Source organism: Watersipora subatra, chromosome 8 (assembly GCF_963576615.1).
Source record: "Watersipora subatra chromosome 8, tzWatSuba1.1, whole genome shotgun sequence".
Classification (NCBI taxonomy): Eukaryota; Metazoa; Bryozoa; class Gymnolaemata; order Cheilostomatida; family Watersiporidae; genus Watersipora; species Watersipora subatra.
This window is the reverse complement of record NC_088715.1, coordinates 56,752,399-56,772,341: the sequence shown is the minus strand read 5'-3', so window position 1 is coordinate 56,772,341 and position 19,943 is coordinate 56,752,399. Positions and strand designations below refer to the sequence as shown.

The window sequence follows — 19,943 nt, the reverse complement described above, 5'->3', positions numbered from 1 at the left end:
ACTAGCTAGTCATGTTAAGGTCTTGTTCAGTACATCGTCAAACAGTAGTTAAAGTACTGGAATTTGAATAAACATGGAATATTCTAAGTGTACATACAACACACAGCCTCTATAGAATATAATAACATAGAACTTTGAATGTAGTTTCAATCATGACACTAGATTTCATTAATACAGATCATGACTGTCATTCTTGATGTCTCATATGCATGAACAGATAGTCTATGCCTCATCTCACTATAGCTCTGCAGTTGGCGGATGAGAATTTTCAAAACTCTACTCAGCTATGGCTTTCAAATCTCAATATATGTCAAACAACATAGGTTTGCATCTGGCAGTCAGCTTTCATAAGGTGGTACTGGATGACTGCTAGACTGTGCTTTTACTGTTGCCTATGTAGTTCTTCGTATGAGTGTATATAGCAAAGATTTTGAATAGTTTGTTGTGTTCTTTTCTTTAATGTTGCTTCAGTAATGTTATCAGGCACAATCGGGGCATATGATTTATGCAATGGTGTGTCTTTAACTAAGGTTCGGTCAAGCAGGAAGAGGGGTTACAGACTTGCAGAAATAACACAGCTGAAGTTTGATTTTGAGGTAGAAATTGCAGTTTTATAACTGGTTTTAGCCAGTTATAAAACTGGAAAATAAAATTTTCCAACTAAAGTTTACATAACTAAAATACAATTTCCAACTAAAATACAGGCTTAAATATTACAATTTTGGTAATATTTAGGCCACCTTAATAAAGTCAACTTAGAACAATATTAAAATTTGCTACTTTGCGCTGTTGCTATAGCGATACAAAACTGCTTCTATTCATAGACAGTTGCATTCATTATGCTTGTTTTTTAAACCTTAGCAATATGTACTTAAAACATGATATGCAGTATGCCTGCTGCCATATATTGTCAGTAGGTAGTTTTATGATGAATTTTAGGCTATCTTAAATAAAGTTACGCAAAAGTTTTAAGCAAAAGAACTCATTCTTGGAATAATGCGCCGCTAATAACATAAAACTTTTTAGTTGTGTGGAGAATCTATCACAGATACAACAACCACAATCCTTTGCATTTTTCACTGAGCTGAACAGTTGCTTGTTGCCAGCCTTCAGGATGCTGATCAGTCGTTCAACAAGGACATTACTAATCATTAAAACGAAGTTGTTAGTGTTGACTTTCCTAAGACTAGCGGATGTGGCACCTGTCGAATGTTCTTTACAATTTGTGGGAGTGGTGTGTTTTGTGCTTTCAAAATGCACCACAAGTCACTATCTTTCCGGATGCTTTGGGATGATTCGGAACTTGCGTTTCCATGTATTTATGGTGTGATGCAGGATTTGAAGCAGCTATGACCTTGACCCCTGACCACAACCTCACGCCGACAGCGCCTACCCTCTCCTACTCCTCAAGCATCACCTCTCTTGATGAGTATGGGATGGAATATTGTCGAAACTTGACCCAGCGCAACCTTTCTCAAGTGGCTGACATGCTTCGAAATGGTGGTGAGTCTTTCTCAGCCACAGGCTATCACGCTGTAATGGTAACATTCCGAATCTGTTTCCTTCATTTATAGCCAAGACTGGGTATTAATAGCATTGCAGCATACAACTTCAGTTTACAAGGTATTTGTATGTTACTTGGCACCACTTGTTTATGTTTTGGCAGCAAATACCTTTTAATACTATAAATATTAAAATTGCTAATAAAAGCTAAAAATACATCTAATAAAATTCTTAGTCTATTTATTACAGCTAAACTTGACAACACTTGGTGACATCGTTACGAGTCAATTCAAGGCTCCGTGAACTAGCCAATCCATGGCTGTCTCACTAATTATTTGACATAGGCCGCTATTGATATTTTAAGTGATCCATACAAATGTCATAGACTTAATTTTTATTTGTTAATCTCAAGTCTTTGGGATGGATATGCTTTAGTCTGTTTTTATTGTGATAATGTAGCGTTGCTGTTTATATTATTTCTTTTGATTACTGAAAAACTGGCCTTTCGATCCAGTTTACAAACAAAACTGGTGAGCGGTGGTTAAGAAGCTTTTCTTATCTTTTTAACATCGAGTAGCACAAGAACAGAGCACATGTTCGAGTGTGAGCAATTTGCTTGGCTGGCTCAAGGAGTTTTCCAGAAGCATTTTTTTTGTCACATGGCCAGTCTGCCTTTCCCCTAATGTCAACTGAGGTCATCACTGCTGCCAGCTGATTGCTGTTTCTTGCAACTGACTACTTTGTCAGCATACCGATGTCAGTTTTAGCTGCTTAGTTCCTCATACAAGTCAGGTTGTTTCCCCAAACCCTTTGATCTATCTTCCTTCTTCAGCACCTGCCATACTCTCTGCCATTTTCTTGACACTGCCTTCATTTGTTGCTTGCTGTTCGTTCGTCAGGCTTCTTGTGAAAGGTTTACACTCCATTTCCTTGCATGCTGACCAGTTTTTTAGCAGCTGTCTTCGATGGTTTATAGCTTTCCTTAGATAACCTAACCTGACCTTTTCGGATTAACTTTATTTTCCCTCTATAATCATTAGTGGTTTCACAACACATTATTCTGACAGATGGTTTACTTATAGCTATCAAATTATGGCTGCTGCGGTTCCAGTTGTACTTTGACCTTTGTTCTGTAGGTCAGGTTATGTATAACATTAATTCATTTTTGAAAGGATCAGGTTTGTAGTGAGCAATTAGTGTCGTCATTGCTGTTAAGGGTTGTCTAATGACAACGGAATTGGGCGTATCTCAACTTAAATGGCAGAAGTTTGTAGGTCAGAATGAGGTCAGAATGAGGTCAAGTGAGGTCAGAAGCAACCTCAAAAGATTAACGCTGTTACAACTATTTCCTGTCACATGGGCTAGCAATTCCATTTGTAGTGTTTTGATTCAGATGTTTGTGATGAAATAAAGTGCATATTTGAATCGATAATATTTTGTTGTCCAATCAAACACGAGCTGGAGTTTTACCTGACTTAACCAAATTGAAAATGACCAAAGCTGCTCAGTTGCTTTTAGCTGCGTCTTTCTACTGAAGCTTCCTAGACAAAAAAGCTACAATTGAGCTGCCTTCTGGCCACTCCTTAAAGGTTGACTTGCAACAAAATTCACATTACAGTTGTTTGGTATCAAAAGATTCACCATGTCTTACTCTGATGTGTTGTAGGTGCAAAATATGTGGAAATGTGATTACAAGCTCTTTAAAGCTCAAAAACGAACAGTTAATCGCCGCCATCACGAAACCGCCATAGATTAGAACCTCTTTCCAAAATGGCTCAAATGGGACGTAGTTGAACAAGATGGCTTCTGTTTACACTTTCATGCAACCTCATTCGTCGCAATATTTTTTACAAATATTTTTCACGCATTCAATAAAACCATGTCTATTGTCCTTGCACATCTATTTTATCATCATTGTAATGCTGTCACTTTCAGCACTGATATCTTATAACCTACCGTGAAAATTTGTTTAATTTTTTAACCTCAGCTCGAAGGAGTACACATCATTCTCTGATAAACATGACGAGCCTGTTGGTCACCTGTGATAATCGAAAAATGCTGCAGAAATGGCCCGCGCAGTTTGGCAGGAAGTACGGGTCACATGATCAGATTACGACTAGACGATTAGACCAAGCCAAAACAAAACTGTAAAGTAGCGAGCATCAATATTTGATACGGGCTCTTCGGTAAAACCCGAAGTGTCTGTCATAAACTAGTGCTACGAGAAGTTTTATATTGAGCCTTTCAGTTTACGTGAGAACATCACGTGACAAAACAATAACTAAATGTAATGACTATGTCAGAGAAATAAACTGATTCCGATCTACGGCGGTTTCGTGATACTGTGATTATCTGTTCATTTTTGAGCTTTTAAGAGCTTGTAATCACATTCCCACATATTTTGCAACTGCAACACAGCAGAGTAAGACATGGTGAATCTTTTGATACCAAACAACTGTAATGTGAATTTGGTTGCAAGTCAACCTTTAACGATTATCACTGACTTTGTTAAAGACTCCCTTGCTTCTGTCAATCGTGATGAGTCATCCACTCCCTTTCTTTCTAACCTTTTTTCCCTCAAGACTACAAGCAGTGAGTGAGAATGTTTTCTATTATCAGAGCCTGTTGCTAAGCTGTGCTTTAGGGAACTCGGCTTGATAGTGGTAAACCTTTGGCTGCATTTCTAGTTTGTCGTGGGTCCACGAGATGCGCCTAGTAATTGATGTAATGTTTAACTCACACACAATGAGAATAAATCTGACAAGATTAAAAAGTTGAATCATTTGACGAATCATATTGCAAACAATAAAAATTTCATTCACTTTTCTAGTTGGTTGATGATCTGAACTTCTTCCCATTACACGAGACGTTGATTTGTTGCGATTTGCACTGGTTATTGATGATTAGAAAACCTTTTGGAAATTATTGATTTGTTGCTCAAATGCTGGAAAGTTAGCTCTTGAGATGGAATGCTTGTTACACTAACACAAAAGCTACTGCAGTTCAGTACAGACTTGTGTTATTATGTTTAAATATCAGGGAGCAAAAACTAATGACATTTTTCTCGGCATTTTAAAAGAACAGTCATGTTACGGGAGCTAACTGACATTTTGCATTCAAATAGTCTTGTAAAAATCATTGAGATAAGATAAACAGATAAGTGAGGAAATAGACTGAGTGCAAACTAGTCGTATGTTGTTTGTGGTCAGCTGTAATTATGTCATACTTACCAAATCACCAGACCAGCCTTTTTCTTGTATGTGGCGTAACACAGTTTCTATTTCACACTGAAGTAGAAACTCATTGTCTTTGTAAGTTAGCCCTCCAGATTTGTGTTTTTGTCAGATGTTGTTAATGCAATTCATATTTCTCATTTTGTCTATTCCTATTTATGAATGATCCTTTTGGAACCAATTTTCGGAGTCTGCTCGATAGGCATATATTTGCATGTAGCTTACCAATTTCTCATACTGTTGGCCATTGTTGTTAGCTACAGGAGTTGTTTTATCACATGCTTTTATAAATTGAAGAGAAAATAATTCCTTAATTATTCAAATTTTTACACATCTTGGAAAGCAACCATTCTCTGCTTTTGCAAGTCAATTTATGAAGATGTGTATAAGTCTTTACTGAAACTGAGGCTCACACTATTCTATATAAATACTACAATTAAATTATCTGTAACTTGCAATGTGTAGAGGCAGAATGCACAGATATGCCTATGTTTACTTGAAGCAAATCAATAGTATTAGTTTAGTGGTATGGTGGTGATGGTGGAGATGATGGCGGTGGTAGTGAAGGTGACGGTGGTATGTTGGTGGACTTTTCTTGTCGCTAGTTTGATAAGAACAAAATAAGGATAGAGGAAGTGTAGTTTTCTCTCATTTCACTCGGAGTAACACAAGGTAACACAAAGCGGTATAGCATCCCTTTTGAGGTGATGCATTTACCCGTTCTGCTTCGTATCAGGGTGTGCTAATGATATTTCTAGGTTAGCTTTTATAGATGCGTTTTCTTTCATGTAGGTAGCTGATATCGTTAATTTTTTTTATCTTATTATTCGTCAAACTTGTCATTGCAAGTGAGAGTGTTCCTGCCAGCAAATGGTTTGCAATTGCAAAATTTGAAACTACTAAGTTTGCGAAAAAGTGCATGAATACCATGTTGGAGTGAGAGAGAGAGAGAGAGAGAGAGGAAGAGGGAGAGGGAGAGGAGAGAGGGGAGGGTGAAGAAGCAGAGATAGATAGATGGAACAGGAGAGGGAGAGGTGGGGAGAGAGAAAAGAGGAGAGAAAGAGAAGATAAAGTGAATAAGCGTGAAGGCGAGCAAGAAATGTGAGCCAGAGAGAGGAGAGCAAAAGGAGGGAGGGAGGTGTGAGTGAGAGAGAGGAGAGTAAAAGGAGGGAGGGAGGGAGGTGTGAGGGAGATGACAGAAAAAGGAGGGAGAGCGATGTGAGTGAGAGAGAAGAGAAAAATGAGGGCGAGAGGTGTGAGTGTGAAAAAGGAGAGAAATAGGAGAGAGGCGTGAGTGAGCGGAGAAAGAGGAAGCTGTCATAACTTTTTTGTTGCTACAGTTAGTCTGGTTTGGACTGTCAATGACAGGTTATGAACATTTCTTGGCACTCCTATTGGTTTACTTCTTGCTGTATTTACTTGTTGCTTTCACCATGCCACTGCAACATCCACGAAAGAACGTAATTTAGTCCAGTTGCCAGCCACATATTTTCCATGTGACCCTTTGACCTTGCTGTTGTTTTGCAGATGACATCAACGACTTGGACAGGCAGCGGCTGGCTAGATCAAGAGCAACAACTCCTCGGACATTAGTCAGGAATGGAAATTTAACAGTTAAGAACATATCACTTGGCTCAACAGAATCACTCGAGTCTAACCGATCACTCTTTGGACAGGACCGTAAGCCATAGAATCTCTACCTCACCTACTTTATTATTTCCAACTAATCAGCGAAAACCAGTTATAAAACTGCAAATTCTACCTCAAAAAACTTTCACTGGTTTATTTCTATAAGTCTGTAACCCCTCTTCCTGCTTGACCGAACCTTGGTTAGAGACACTATTGCATAAGTCATATGCCCCGATTGTTTGTCACACAATTACTGGTATTTTTTGGATGTCTTGATGAATCATAATTATGCAAAATGTAGATTTACCTGTAATAAAAAAAGATTAACTTTTTATTAACAGAAAATTTTTAGGGGTTATCTTCTCCTGTTCTAGAGTACCATCCTTGATGTGGCATCATTCTCTTAAAAGCACATCTCTCAGCATGCAGCAACATTTAAGGCTTGCCAAAATGCATTTTATATTAAAGGTGTAGTTATATTTTCTCATTTTAGCATTTTTTTAGAAATATGAAAGCAGCTCAAATATTTCTGATCATTCGCAATTACATGAATAAAACAAAAGTAGATTAAAAAGGCCATCCAACCTTTCGATTTTGTAATTAACACCGACTAACCTCATATTATTCTAGATTTTTCCATTTGATCTATATAGCTTTGACATACATGTAGCACAACTTGTTTTGTGAGCTTCTCACTGTTACTATAGATTGAACTTTTAAATGACTTATTGAAGTGCCGAGGGCCATCCTTCCTGCACCCACAGCCAAACGATTGAGGTCATCTCCCCTGCAGCTATAAAAATTTTGAGGCTTACATATCTTCCTTTGAAAAACAGTAGCCAATTACTTGACTTTTTCGCGTTGCTTCTCACAAGCCCTTGTAATCTGTTGCCATTGATTTAATGCTATCGCTGAGCAATGCCTAGCTCAACGCTGCTCGCTCTCCACTCACACTTTGTGCTTGCCAGCTCCGGGAATAACCTATGCTAGTGCTTCGGTGGACACACCCAAGAAGACCAACTTCGACAAGTCAATGTCCTTGCACGACATCTCCAGTGCTGAGTCATCAGCCTTACTACTGAGTACCGCTAGAGACCAAGTTGATGGTGGCAACACTGTTGGAGCGAGTTCAGGTATACGCGTTGTCCCCTTGCAGGGTGAGACAACTTTTGCTTATACTACTACTTGGTAAAGCATGAACATAATTGATCTATTAATCAAGGCATATGCTAAGCTCCATACTTGACCCGCTTCTCAGGATCTCATCTTTCTCTGCTAAGAATTATGGGTATCTTTGTCGAGAATTCGCCGAGGCAATTAAATATTGTAACGGAATGACATAGACAAAGCCATGTTCTAAATATAAACTAGAAAATTATCATTCTCATGTGAAAACCATTTTGCTGAAATTGGAATGCAAGTTACGAAATTATTTGATATAGTAGGAAAACTAGAATTTCGAGTTTCATTGTTTATAATTGCTTCTCTTTACATCCGCTCCGCTTGCTTCTTGCACCCCCATTAGCTTTGTGGCTTGTCTGCTGTTTATATTTGCATAGGTTTGTTCTTTCACTAATCTGTCTTATGTGTGCCGCGTGTTGCAGTTGTACTATCTTTGTCTAGGCACGATAGAGTCATTGCTTATTCCCCTCGATCATGGGGATATTGTGTTAGAAAAAGGCACATATGATAGTCTGTTAAATGGCGATGCCACGACTCCCCAGGCCGAGTTAACCCCTGCAACACATACAGGTAAATGCAGGTAAAGTTGGTTGTGTTAGAGATGTCATTGGGTTTGTGATACAATTTAACTTATTGAACTGCATCTTATAGGATGTCACTCATTTGTTTTTGGCAGAGACGCCAAAACATCAGCTTTCTTTTGTCAGAATGTGCCATATTTGTTCATCTCTATGTTCATTTACTTAGGTTTGTGTTTAGCCTTTTTTTGTAAATGATCTTTTGCTTGGTAACTGATAACATAACAGAGAAAAGAGGGATGTAAAACATTTACTTTTTTTAAACACGGTACGCGCTGTATCACAGTATGTCGGTGGTAATCTCACACTACTTTGATGATCATCCTTAATAATATTGTTCACGCTATCACAAACCCATTTGCATTTAAATCAGTGAATATTTTGTCATCTCGTGTTCTCATCATACAATACATGCGCTGTGATACTAGTCCTGCAGCAGATATAATAAGGGGAAATATCGTGATTGGCTGTCACACAGTCTGTGACAGCCAATCACCATTGTCGAAGTCATGCGCATTGCGCAGACTGTCGACGATGCACAGCAAAATATCAACAAAGTTTGACAACTCCAATATTTCCTGAAATGTCTATGTTGCCTCGGTGATGCCATTGTTAATGCGTTCAAATGGACTACGAATAATCGCTGAAAGGACAACTCAGACATACTGTGATACAGCGTGTACCAGGCTTAAGTTTGACCTCATTTAGAGGGGATTCATCTGCCTCATAAAATTGAAATTATGGGATGGTGTCACAGCGGTTCACATTGGGTATTATCATATGCTGATTGACTCCTTGGTTGACAAAATGCAGGGGTCAGTCATTGCTAACTTACTAGTATCTCTATAACTGATAAAAAAATTTTTATTATAAAATTCTGGTAATGTATCTCAATATACCATAATTCAGGGTTTAAACTAAGATTGACTATAAGCTATGGTCGGGGTTTAGGGTCAAGGTTTATCAAATTTTCTTGTGAAGCATTGTTACTCATACGTATCAATCTCAGCTGCATGTGGTGATTCTGTGATTCTGTAGCATTAAAGGGCACTGTTGCTTGCGCTGGCTACTTCTTGCATTTCAATCCACATTTCTACTTTCCGCTATTTATAGATGTTCTAGCAGTATTAATTATTTCACAGATTTGATTGGCTACAGGCATGCACACCCTAGACATCGGTATTCTCTAGAGCTCGCGAGTTAATATTTTATCAATTCCTATATTTTATGCCTTCGCATATACTTTCATTTTATCCTTAGTCGATGATATCGATATTGAACATTGCTTCTTATATTTGCAGTTTTTTTTCTCAATTTTCCAACTTTAAACTAGATTTGTGAAATCCCTGTTCTTTGGGTTTCTATTCACTAATAGTTTGTCTTTCAAGACGCGTTAACAACTGAGGTCTATGATTGGCTGGTAGTGAGAAGGCTTAGGATTGTGTACTTCTACCAGGCTATTCTATAATGGGGAGTCATATTTGATTGTAGCCGTGATGCCGCAAAGCGCCTCAATATCTGACTACAGCCAGGCCATTAGCTCTCTTACCACCCAGCTTACTACCGATGAAGATCCTGAAATAGGCATTTCTGACGCACAGGCTAAAGCTCCTGCTGCAAGAACTGAGTAAGCTTACAATACATGAAGAATTCTTCTTTTTTTCCTGTACTGTTCTGTCTGCCCAACAAAGTCTGGAAAAAAATTGAAGTTTCACAGGACCAAGCAATGCTTTTTTAATGATGATGTGTGATCATTGCTCCCAGGCAATAAGATACCTCTCAATATGACCATTTTTCACAAATTCCACCTCAACTTATTCTGCAGCACTAGAACCAATTTATTAAGTACTCAAAAAAATTCACAGATTTGCGAATAATGTCATTGCTTTATGTAGTCTGGAAACTCTGGGTCAATCATTGGCATTTTGTTTACTGTTCTAAAAATTATGGCAGGGAGATTAGACCGTGTATTTGGTTGTCTTTTGAAAGTCAACTTTATTGGAGCAGTGTTCGAAATCATAGCCTCTGTTTTAAAGGAATTAGTTACGCTGGATAAGCTTCTCAACATAACCCTCGGCGGCGCAACCCCTGATATTGTCAGGTTTAATTTCCTGTATGGATTTGTTTCCTCTTTGTAGATTTATTTTTGTGAGGAGAAAACTCTATATTGTTTCAGAAGTTTAGCTAGCTTCTAAGCGATTTTACAAAGATCAATCTCGACTACATCGATCTCAAACCTATTTATGGAGATCAGAAATTTACTGTGTACTCTGTAACATTGTTAATTCTGCCTCGCTTGTAGCTGGAGGATAGGGGATTCTGCTCTCGCTGTTGAATCACCTCTGCAACACTCCCTGTTCAATGGTGCCACCCCTCTGTCTAATGGTGCTGCCAGTCTAGCTAACGATGACTCTAGTTTGTCTGATGGAGCTACGGGGCAAGACAAAGCTTCAAGTAACTCTGAAGCTAGCAATGGGTACGACTGTCAACTGTTAAAACTGATTACACACTGATTATTATTACAGTAGGCGATTCTACAACGTAAATAATCGGTCCAGGAACGATTACGTTATAAGACCAGTAATATGCATGTAAATTGCCAAGATCTGTTCCAAGATATTTCCGCTTTGGCCATGCAAAAAGGAAAAACTTGATGTAGCTCTTTTAATTTGTGGGCTGTATCGTAACTATAGTATTATTAGTTTGCATCGACAACTTGTCTCCTCTTTATGATCAATCTCACTGATTTTATAGACCGTGATTGCAGTAGTTATACATTAAGTTTATAGGGACTGCACATCTTTGACGTTCATTTACAATGATTTGCTTATTTTTTCTAAACAGCAAAATCTATTCTGCAAAGTAAAACTAATAACAAATACTACTACAATAAGGCAAAACAATAAAATCTTTACTATAAAAAGTGGTTCTACCTGCCTGTCGTTTATCTGTACCCAAGGGCCAAAGTTAAGATAAAAGAGAACATTCGACGATAGTCCAACTCGTGACATTCAGATTGGTATACCGACGCCGTAACACCTTCACCAATCGACCACCTTTGTATTTATGAACGATTGTGCGTCTATCCTATTCTCTGGTTTGTCGACACATTTGGCGATCTATTACAACGAACTAGAATGTTGCGAAAGTTGTATATATAATAGATATAACTCTCTACGCATGTCGTTTTTTCTTCTGGTGCGGCGAGATAGACTAACATTCAAATCGAACTTGAGAACTCGCCTGACTTGACACTTGATGTTATAAGGAATCTTTTACGCAGTGTGAAACAAAAACTTCACTTAAATTTTTTACGTTATCTGGAAATCACATTATAGGAGTGTCTACTGTACTTACTTTCTGACTAGAGGTTGGTCACCAGTTATATATTATTGGCTGGATATGTTTTTATCTTTTATGTTATCATTTATACCTGGCGACTATGCGCTGTATATTTACCATCACATGTACAGCAGGGCATTACATTATGACGACCTTTTAATATTTAAATACCTTGAAGTTTATTATCAGTAGCTGTACATAGACTTAGAATCTTTATGCAAAGCTACATTTGCTATTCTTTTCGAAAACCTGTCAGAGTCTGTCAGAAACACTGATATGTATGCTTAACATATCATCTGTATAATATGAGTCCTTGTGCAATTTTTTTTAGCTTCCTTGCTTATGAAACAATCACCACTCATCTGTAACATCAATTTTTTTTACAAAGTAATGAATACTTGGGAACTGAACGTTTTTACACATGTTGATGGTCCTGAAAAAGGTGTGTTGATGTGTACTGAGGGTAACGGGCCAGAACTGAAGTTTTACCTTACAGGGTATTCACTCTTTTGATGATACAAAAAGCAGTAACTACATATTTAAGCTGAATTAGATAGACAGAAAGTGTTTAGAACCTCAAAATGCTTGATGAGATTCTTAGGTTAGAGATAGTCAGATATGATTTATATGGGCAAAACAAGTGGAAGTGACCATAATTTTACGCACCTTTATTTACTCATTTTGTTAGCCTAAGATTTGTGCTGGATACTATTTGATTCCATTGATATATCTATTATTCACCCATGGACTTGATTGACAGTATTTGTATTACAGTTTGACGGAGAGACATAGCTCTACTGCAGCATACGGCAAGATGTTGTCTACAGCCAGTAGCAAGGTAAAATACTAGGACCGTTTTCTTTGCATCTTGATTGTCACAGCCACATCCAGTCCCAGTCAGGGTTTGTTAGATAATTCTTAAAGATTGGCAAGGATTTTGCTCAGAAGAAGCGAGAAGTTATTACAATGTCTATTAAACTTTATTTGTTGAGAGTGAATGCTTTCCAACACAAATTAAGTCATAAATTGGTGATTTCACTGCCCACTTATCTCTGTAGCATGCTCTGTAAGATATGGGCCAGTCTATACAGGTGCACACAAATCCAAGTTATACTATTGATAATGCGATCAGTACAAATAGGGAACAATTATATATAAAGTCTTTAAACCTGTCTATGTGTGAGCTGTCCTTACTCATATGCTAGTTTACGATTTAGCAGGGGGCTAGCCTCGACAATGCCATTGGTGATCGGCAGTAGCGCATCTTTTCCATAAGTATGGAATCTTTCATGAAACAAGCTGCAAACCCTTAGTTGATGTTTACAGTAGCTGTACTGTGTTCATGTCTAGTTTACTATCGCCTTCTGTAGGAGAAGCCTTACCCGTATGACGGGCTCCTTGGCTCTGGTACTGCTGTCCCGACAGCATTCGAAAGCGCTAGACCCAAGAAACCTAAAGCACCATCAAAGCCAGCTGCCAGTGAGGCTGATGAAATGAGAGCTATCATGGAAATTGCTGCCTCTGCTGCTGAAGGAGAAAAAGTGATGTTTATTCTGAGAGGCGCACCTGGCTCCGGAAAATCAACCTTGGGCAGGTGAAGTTCATGGCTAAACCTACAGCTTAATGTTTTTAAACCGTAGAAGTGTCAGAGATTCTCTTTCAGAAAGTGTAACTCCAATCGCTGATGTGTTATTGTAGGTTGATTTTTGGTGGTTATCTGGTAGTTCTTGAATAACTTTGACTAATAGTTAATGGATGGTTTACACTAGATCACCCGCGCAATGTTCACCACTTTGGTGATGATGCATGACTGTCAGGGATGTCTTTATCTATACTTTCCTCCATGACAGTTGCTGCGGGACTAGTATTTCGTCGTTTCTGCGAGTACATTGTATAAAGAGAATGCTATGCTTTAGACTATTAGCCGATGTAAATGAACTGTAGAACAGCAGCGCTGCCTTTATAAATGACTAGATGAATGCCCGGAGTTGCACGCATAATAAAAAGTTTTTCTACAGAAAGTTTACTTCTAATCAACATGTTCAACATCAACATTTACCATTCTCACTTTTAAATGAAAGTGTTTATTTCTATGACTTCTATTTCTATGACTCATAACTTAGAGCTGTACCATAAATTATATGTTTACTGTGTTTATTCCTGTGTAATTCATACCGTACCGGCTGCAGTGCCTACTATTGCAATCAGTACTGATCGCAATAGTCTTGTTGGCTATACGAGTTTACACATTTTTCTTCACTTCTGGGCATTCATTTTTTCTGGTTTGGTTTCACGGATCATTTTAGTATGGCTTTACCCATAGCGCTAGCTGCAGTGCTTAACGTGTAGCCATAAAAGATCGGCATGTATTCCAAGTATGTGCCAAATTTATTCCATGGTATAGCAAGCTGGACAGTTTAGTGTATAGGATAAATATATGTCCACAGAACTGGTGTTTAAATCCAGTTCGCAGCGGATTTTTCATTCTTAAAGCTTTGTCGCTGTTGCTAGACAGACGGAAGAATAGACAGACAAATATTGAGATTTATATATATATATAGAATAATAGTGTGCCATTCTTCATTTATTGAAGTCCATGATGTCTGGCAGTTGGATGAGTTGCAAATAAATGTCACCAAAATAACAACTTATAAAACTAATTAAAATTTACTTTCAACACCACAAACAACATGCTGTATATGAGCAAGCATTCTACCACAAACAACATGCTGTATATGGGCAAGCATTCTACCACAAACAACATGCTATATATGGGCAAGCATTCTATCACAAACAACATGCTGTATATGAGCAAGCATTCTACCACAAACAACATGCTGTATACGGGCAAGCATTCTACCACAAACAACATGCTATATATGGGCAAGCATTCTGCTACAAACAACATGCTGTATACGGGCAAGCATTCTACCACAAACAACATGCTGTATACGGGCAAGCATTCTACCGCAAGCAACATGCTGTATATGGGCAAGCATTCTACCACAAACGATCCTTTAAAAAATCAGTGCTGTACTCGCTGTAAGACAGATCTCTGCGGGGCCAGGTTTAACCCAACAAAAGAAATGCCATCAATGCGAGAATAATGTACATGTTTGTGAAAATAACTTTTTGTTCCAGTCAGATCTCTTGCTTAAACTTACTGGCAGCATCTGTTTGGTTTGTCTTTATGCTCTTAGTGATGACACCGGAGGCTTGCCGCCTTCTTCATTTGTATTATTCTTCTCTTCCTCACGCCATTCATTCAATATTTGATATGCAACTGCCAATCAGGAGAATGAATGGAACACTAGAGGTGGAACGAGACACAAGACGTCTCGAGTATCGACCTGTCTCGTATCGGTCTCGTCTCGACTTAACTATTGCCAAACTCGAGACAGGAAATAGAACTAAAGCGCCTGTGCACGGTTGTTAAAACATGGCTTCTTGCGGTAGCAACAACTCCATATATTGTAATGGATTGCGGGCAACTGCCTTTAAAGTTATACCCGTCCCGTTACTACCTGTTGCTATTGATTATGTTGGCCACCGAGTCTAATCATGTAGTCCGGACAACGGCCCTGTTAATATATTGTAGTTCGGTTCTGTGTCCTTAAAACAGATACCGGGTCGTATCCAATTACCCTCCGGATAATCCAATTTAATAAATAAGACTATTGCGGGTAAAATGTCTGTATTTTATCGTATCGTGTCTAAACACCAACTGCCCTTCATAAAATTCGGGCCTCTTTTACATACTACCAATTGCGGGTAAAACTTGCCCGGACACGGTGAAACGAACAAAAGACCGTGTCGACCATAGTCCGTGTTCGGTTAACAATGACGTTATTGTTAGTTCAATATAAGAATGTACATGTACACAGTAATTCATATAATTTCATGAGTACAATTTAAATATAATTTACATACTACAATTAATACACAAACAAAACTTAACATTAATGAAACGATAAGAATGAAAGTGTTATCGTGTGTTCTTTTAGTTGCGGTATTTCTTTGTAGAGCGACGGCTATCGGTTTCATTACACATTACATTAAAAAGTAAGACCTATTCAATAGATGGTAAAAATATACATGTACAAAGCAATATGTTTGTAATAATTGTTATCAATCAAGCTCAAAATTCTTAGAAATATATAACTTCGGTATTTTAGAGCTGTTTGTGTCACTTTTGTTTACAAATCTACATGCATATCACTATTAAAATGTTGTATTTAAATCGTTTACACCAGGTGAAAATTAAATTTAAAAAGAGGTTTATCAATTTTATATCTACCAAGTACGCTAGTACTTGTGTAGTGAAATCATCACCAAATGCTCATTATTTTACTGTCTCGTGTCTCGAATTTTTACAAGACAGTGTCTCGAGTCTCGTCTCGAACCTAAAAAACCTGTCTCGTTCCACCTCTATGGAACACCAACCCTCTTACATATATTCTTGCTGATGCTCCTTACATGCAACACGCTTACAATAACCCTATCCTCTGTCTACTACATACCTAAACCATCCAGCAACATGCTTATAATAATCCTGTCCTCTGTCTACTGCATACCTAAACTATCCAGCAACACTCTTACAATAACCCTGTCCTCTGTCTACTGCATACCTAAACCATCCAGCAACACTCTTACAATAACCCTGTCCTCTGTCTACTACGTACCTAAACCATCCAGCAACACTCTTACAATAACCCTGTCCTCTGTCTACTACATACCTAAACCATCCAGCAACACTCTTACAATAACCCTGTCTTCTGTCTACTACATACCTAAACCATCCAGCAACACTCTTACAACAACCCTGTCCTCTGTCTACTACATACCTAAACCATCCAGCAACACTCTTACAATAACCCTATCCTCTGTCTACTACATACCTAAACCATCCAGCAACACTCTTATAATAACCCTGTCCTCTGTCTACTACATACCTAAACCATCCAGCAGCTTGTGACATCTTCATTTGGCTGTTGTAGGTCACTGATAGGAAAGAGCGAAGGTCAGATATTTAGTGGTGATGATTTTTTCACAGATAGCAATGGACAGTATAGTTGGGATCCTGTCAAGTTACAAGAGGCGCACGCATGGAATAGAAGTCGAGGTATTATCAAGAAATTACACAGTATAAAAATATAGTGAACATTTTTACTGATGCGCTCATAAGCTGAATAGCAGGCATCTAATAGTCATGACAACAAATCCTTTCATGCTAGACAAATTCATTTTTTAATTATAACGCAATGCATACAAAACCGATATGTATTCTTTGAAAAAACTAGATTTACTACGATTCAATTTGTATATATAACTAGGTGAATCTTGGCATTGCTCAGGTAATAAAAAAGTCGTAGGCTCAGAAAACTTATTTGTTTTTAACATATACAACATTAGCCATTCTAACTTTTAAATTTCATGTCCTGAAAAAAAGTGTTTTTGTGCAGTTCTAATAAATTAATAGAAAAATATACAATGAGTACACGGAATTGTGTGTATAAAAAAGGTTACTTTTTTATAGAAAATTTATTTTTATTTAGCATCTACAACATTTACCGTTTTAGCTTTAAACATGAGAAAAGTGCTTTTTTGCGGTTCAAACAATTTAAAATAAAAAATAAGCAATGATTACATGGAAGTGTTTGTATTAAAAGGTTACTGTTGCAGCAGAAGCTTGTATTTACAGTTTCAATGGACGATACTGGTACCTCTCGATACTGGTACAAACATAAAAACTAAATATTGAACATTCTTTGTCTGATACTTTGTTTGACCGAATGGAGAAAGAATGTGGAGACAATTCCTACTCCAAATAACATCATTCCCTAGGTGAAAAGCATTTAGATTTTACAGATTTATCGAAACTGGAAATATGAGTGTAACGGCACATTTGAAAATTACAAATTAAAAAAAAAAAAATTTAAAAATTTTTTAAACTTCTTTAAAAGAATTTCAAAAAATGTCAAATGCAAAAGATAATATTCATTAATAATAAAAAAATGCACATTTAGCGTACGCAACCGTGAAAAGGATATTCAGTAGATGGTAAGAGCAATGGGAATGATAAGAACAGCTTAGTCTTGCGGTTACACGCCCTGGTTAGTTAACTTGTTAGTTAACTTGTTAGTTAACTAACAAGTTAACTTGTTAGTTAAATGTCACAAGTTCAAATCCAATACAAAAGTTTTTTGTTGCTAAAACTTTATCAGGACTTAAATTAAACTGACTGTTCCAGGTCATTGAAGTTATAGTCTGCTTCAATTAAAAATTGTTTGCATTGTCCGACACTCCATGGCTATATTTACAGATTATATGTTTTTGTATCTTCTTAATCTGCATTAGAGATGTAAAATCGTATAAAATAATTATTGGTGCTACCACTGAATTGTGGTATGCTGACTCCCGACAATTTAAATTTACTGTCTTTTGTAGCAATTGTTTGCTCTTTCCAAAAGATTACAAGGTTTTTGATATTATTTTCTAAAGAAGCAACCCTGGGCTTTTAGGGTTAAGTATTGTGCAAGTAAATGTAGAATTGCCCATTTTTAGGGTTAAGTATTGTGCAAGTAAATGTAGAATTGCCCATTTTTAGCAGACCAAAAATATGAAAGCAGCCCGTTAAAATTTTTCCATGGAGATCCATATGAACTATTGCATGAACAGCAGTAAAATGGTATCACTAGAATTTATTGAGCAAATGGCAAGTCAAGAGAGGCAAATCTTAATTTAATTACATAAATTAAAAGATGCTTATGTTTTCAGTCAAGATTCGTGGAATTGTTTTCCAATACTTTTGTTAGCTTCTGTGCATGCTTTAGAAAACAGCTAAGGATATGGATTCACCTTTCATTTTATTTGCAGTACAAAAGGCTTGTGAGGCTGGTCTGACCCCCATCGTGGTTGATAACACTCATTTGCAAAGCTGGGAACTCGAGCCTTGCATTAAACTCTGCCTGCAACATGCCTATCGCCCCATGCTGGCTGAACCCAACACTCCATGGAGATACAAGGCTAAAGAGTTGTACAAGTAAGTAGAATAATTTTCAGTTTTTCAGCAAAACTTAACCAGTCATGAAAAAAATGATTAGCGTTGTCGAGGAATCCATGAGCTCTTTTATAAAACAGGGCAAATCATAATTTCATCTGTTTGCAGTTTCACCTTTGCTGTAGATGTCCGCAGTTAGTTTTCATAGGGAAGAGGCAACTCCACATATGAACTTATAGTTATTCTTTTTGTAAAAGTACTAAACGATATCTTGTTCTCATATTCCTGGGTTAAAAGGAATGAATTATGGGTAAGTCTTCTACGCGCAGTAGAGAGGTGAAAACATCCCTTTTTTATGCCACAGAAAAATTTACAGAAGGTTTATTATGTCAAAGAATACACTCCTGTGCAAGCAATGAACATGAAGCTGATATCATGTCATAACGAAAGCTCTCTTGTGTTCTCAAAGCCTTAATATCATAGCATGTAGGCAAAGTTTCTAGTTGTGACAATAGTTAAAGCTTGTCTGTGAAGTGTTGCTGTCACCAAAGGATTTGAATAAGATTGCAGCATAGTATCGCTAGATATTAATGGAGTATATACAAGAAGTCAAAGGTTGACTATTTTCCACCTGTTATAGATTAAATATTGCAGATACGGTATAACCTCTATTTGAATGTCATGGCCTTATATTTGTCAACCCTTCCTCTACAGGGGCGTTTATTAGAGGTGACATTCAAAAAGAGGGGGCTCTGCATTTTTCAACTCGTCAGAATTTTGAGAAGATAAATTTACCCTTTGTAAAACCCTTTTACAAGCGGAGCGATGCTAATGTTGCCTATATTTTATTCTCTCATTCCAGCGCATCAACGTTAATACCATCGGTCTAAGCATTTTTGCCAAACCAATGATCATATACGTTGAAGTATCGGACCGAGTTAAACAAGGAACTACTTGGATTATAAAATATTAGCAGGAGACCATTATTGATTATTTTGATGTTTTTGATGTTTGATGTTTTGATGCTTTCAAAGTTTTTAAGAAAAACCGCAGAGCTTTGGAGTTAAAAAACGACAACGCTCTCAAGTTGTGAAGACGTTTTTAATATTTTAATGTTAGAATACGCCATAATACTGGCTGCTATTATGTCATACGATGTTCCTGAAGAGTATTCTCATGGTTCATCAAAACACTTTAAAGTTTACAGGTGAAATTGTAAACCATATTATGGACGACTCTGAAAAAATGGATAAGATTTAAACCTTAGTGACTTCGAATCACACTGTAGTTCTGATGATTGAGACGATCAATTTTCTCAGGTACACATTCACTAACATCTTGGCAACCACTACAGCAACAATGAAATGGTTAATTTTTATTGATGTAATTGAATCATTATTAGTACCATTTTGGGGACACTTTTCTACTGATCAATTTTTATTATGGGTTCGTAAAGATCAAAGAATGTCGAAGTGG

At 37.3% G+C, this 19,943-nt stretch overlaps 1 protein-coding gene across 1 annotated transcript in view; it reads left to right on the top strand.

Moving 5' to 3' along the window:
- Window positions 1-19,943, top strand: part of LOC137402769 (NEDD4-binding protein 2-like) — a 77,908-nt gene that overhangs the window by 9,716 nt on the left and 48,249 nt on the right. Inside the window, exons 5-14 of the mRNA XM_068089277.1 lie at window positions 1,336-1,503; window positions 6,264-6,416; window positions 7,334-7,498; window positions 7,989-8,127; window positions 9,633-9,752; window positions 10,428-10,601; window positions 12,242-12,305; window positions 12,838-13,061; window positions 16,465-16,589; window positions 18,344-18,509. Of these exons, the coding sequence (XP_067945378.1) occupies window positions 1,336-1,503; window positions 6,264-6,416; window positions 7,334-7,498; window positions 7,989-8,127; window positions 9,633-9,752; window positions 10,428-10,601; window positions 12,242-12,305; window positions 12,838-13,061; window positions 16,465-16,589; window positions 18,344-18,509 (1,498 nt within the window). The remainder of the gene's footprint in view (window positions 1-1,335; window positions 1,504-6,263; window positions 6,417-7,333; window positions 7,499-7,988; window positions 8,128-9,632; window positions 9,753-10,427; window positions 10,602-12,241; window positions 12,306-12,837; window positions 13,062-16,464; window positions 16,590-18,343; window positions 18,510-19,943) is intronic.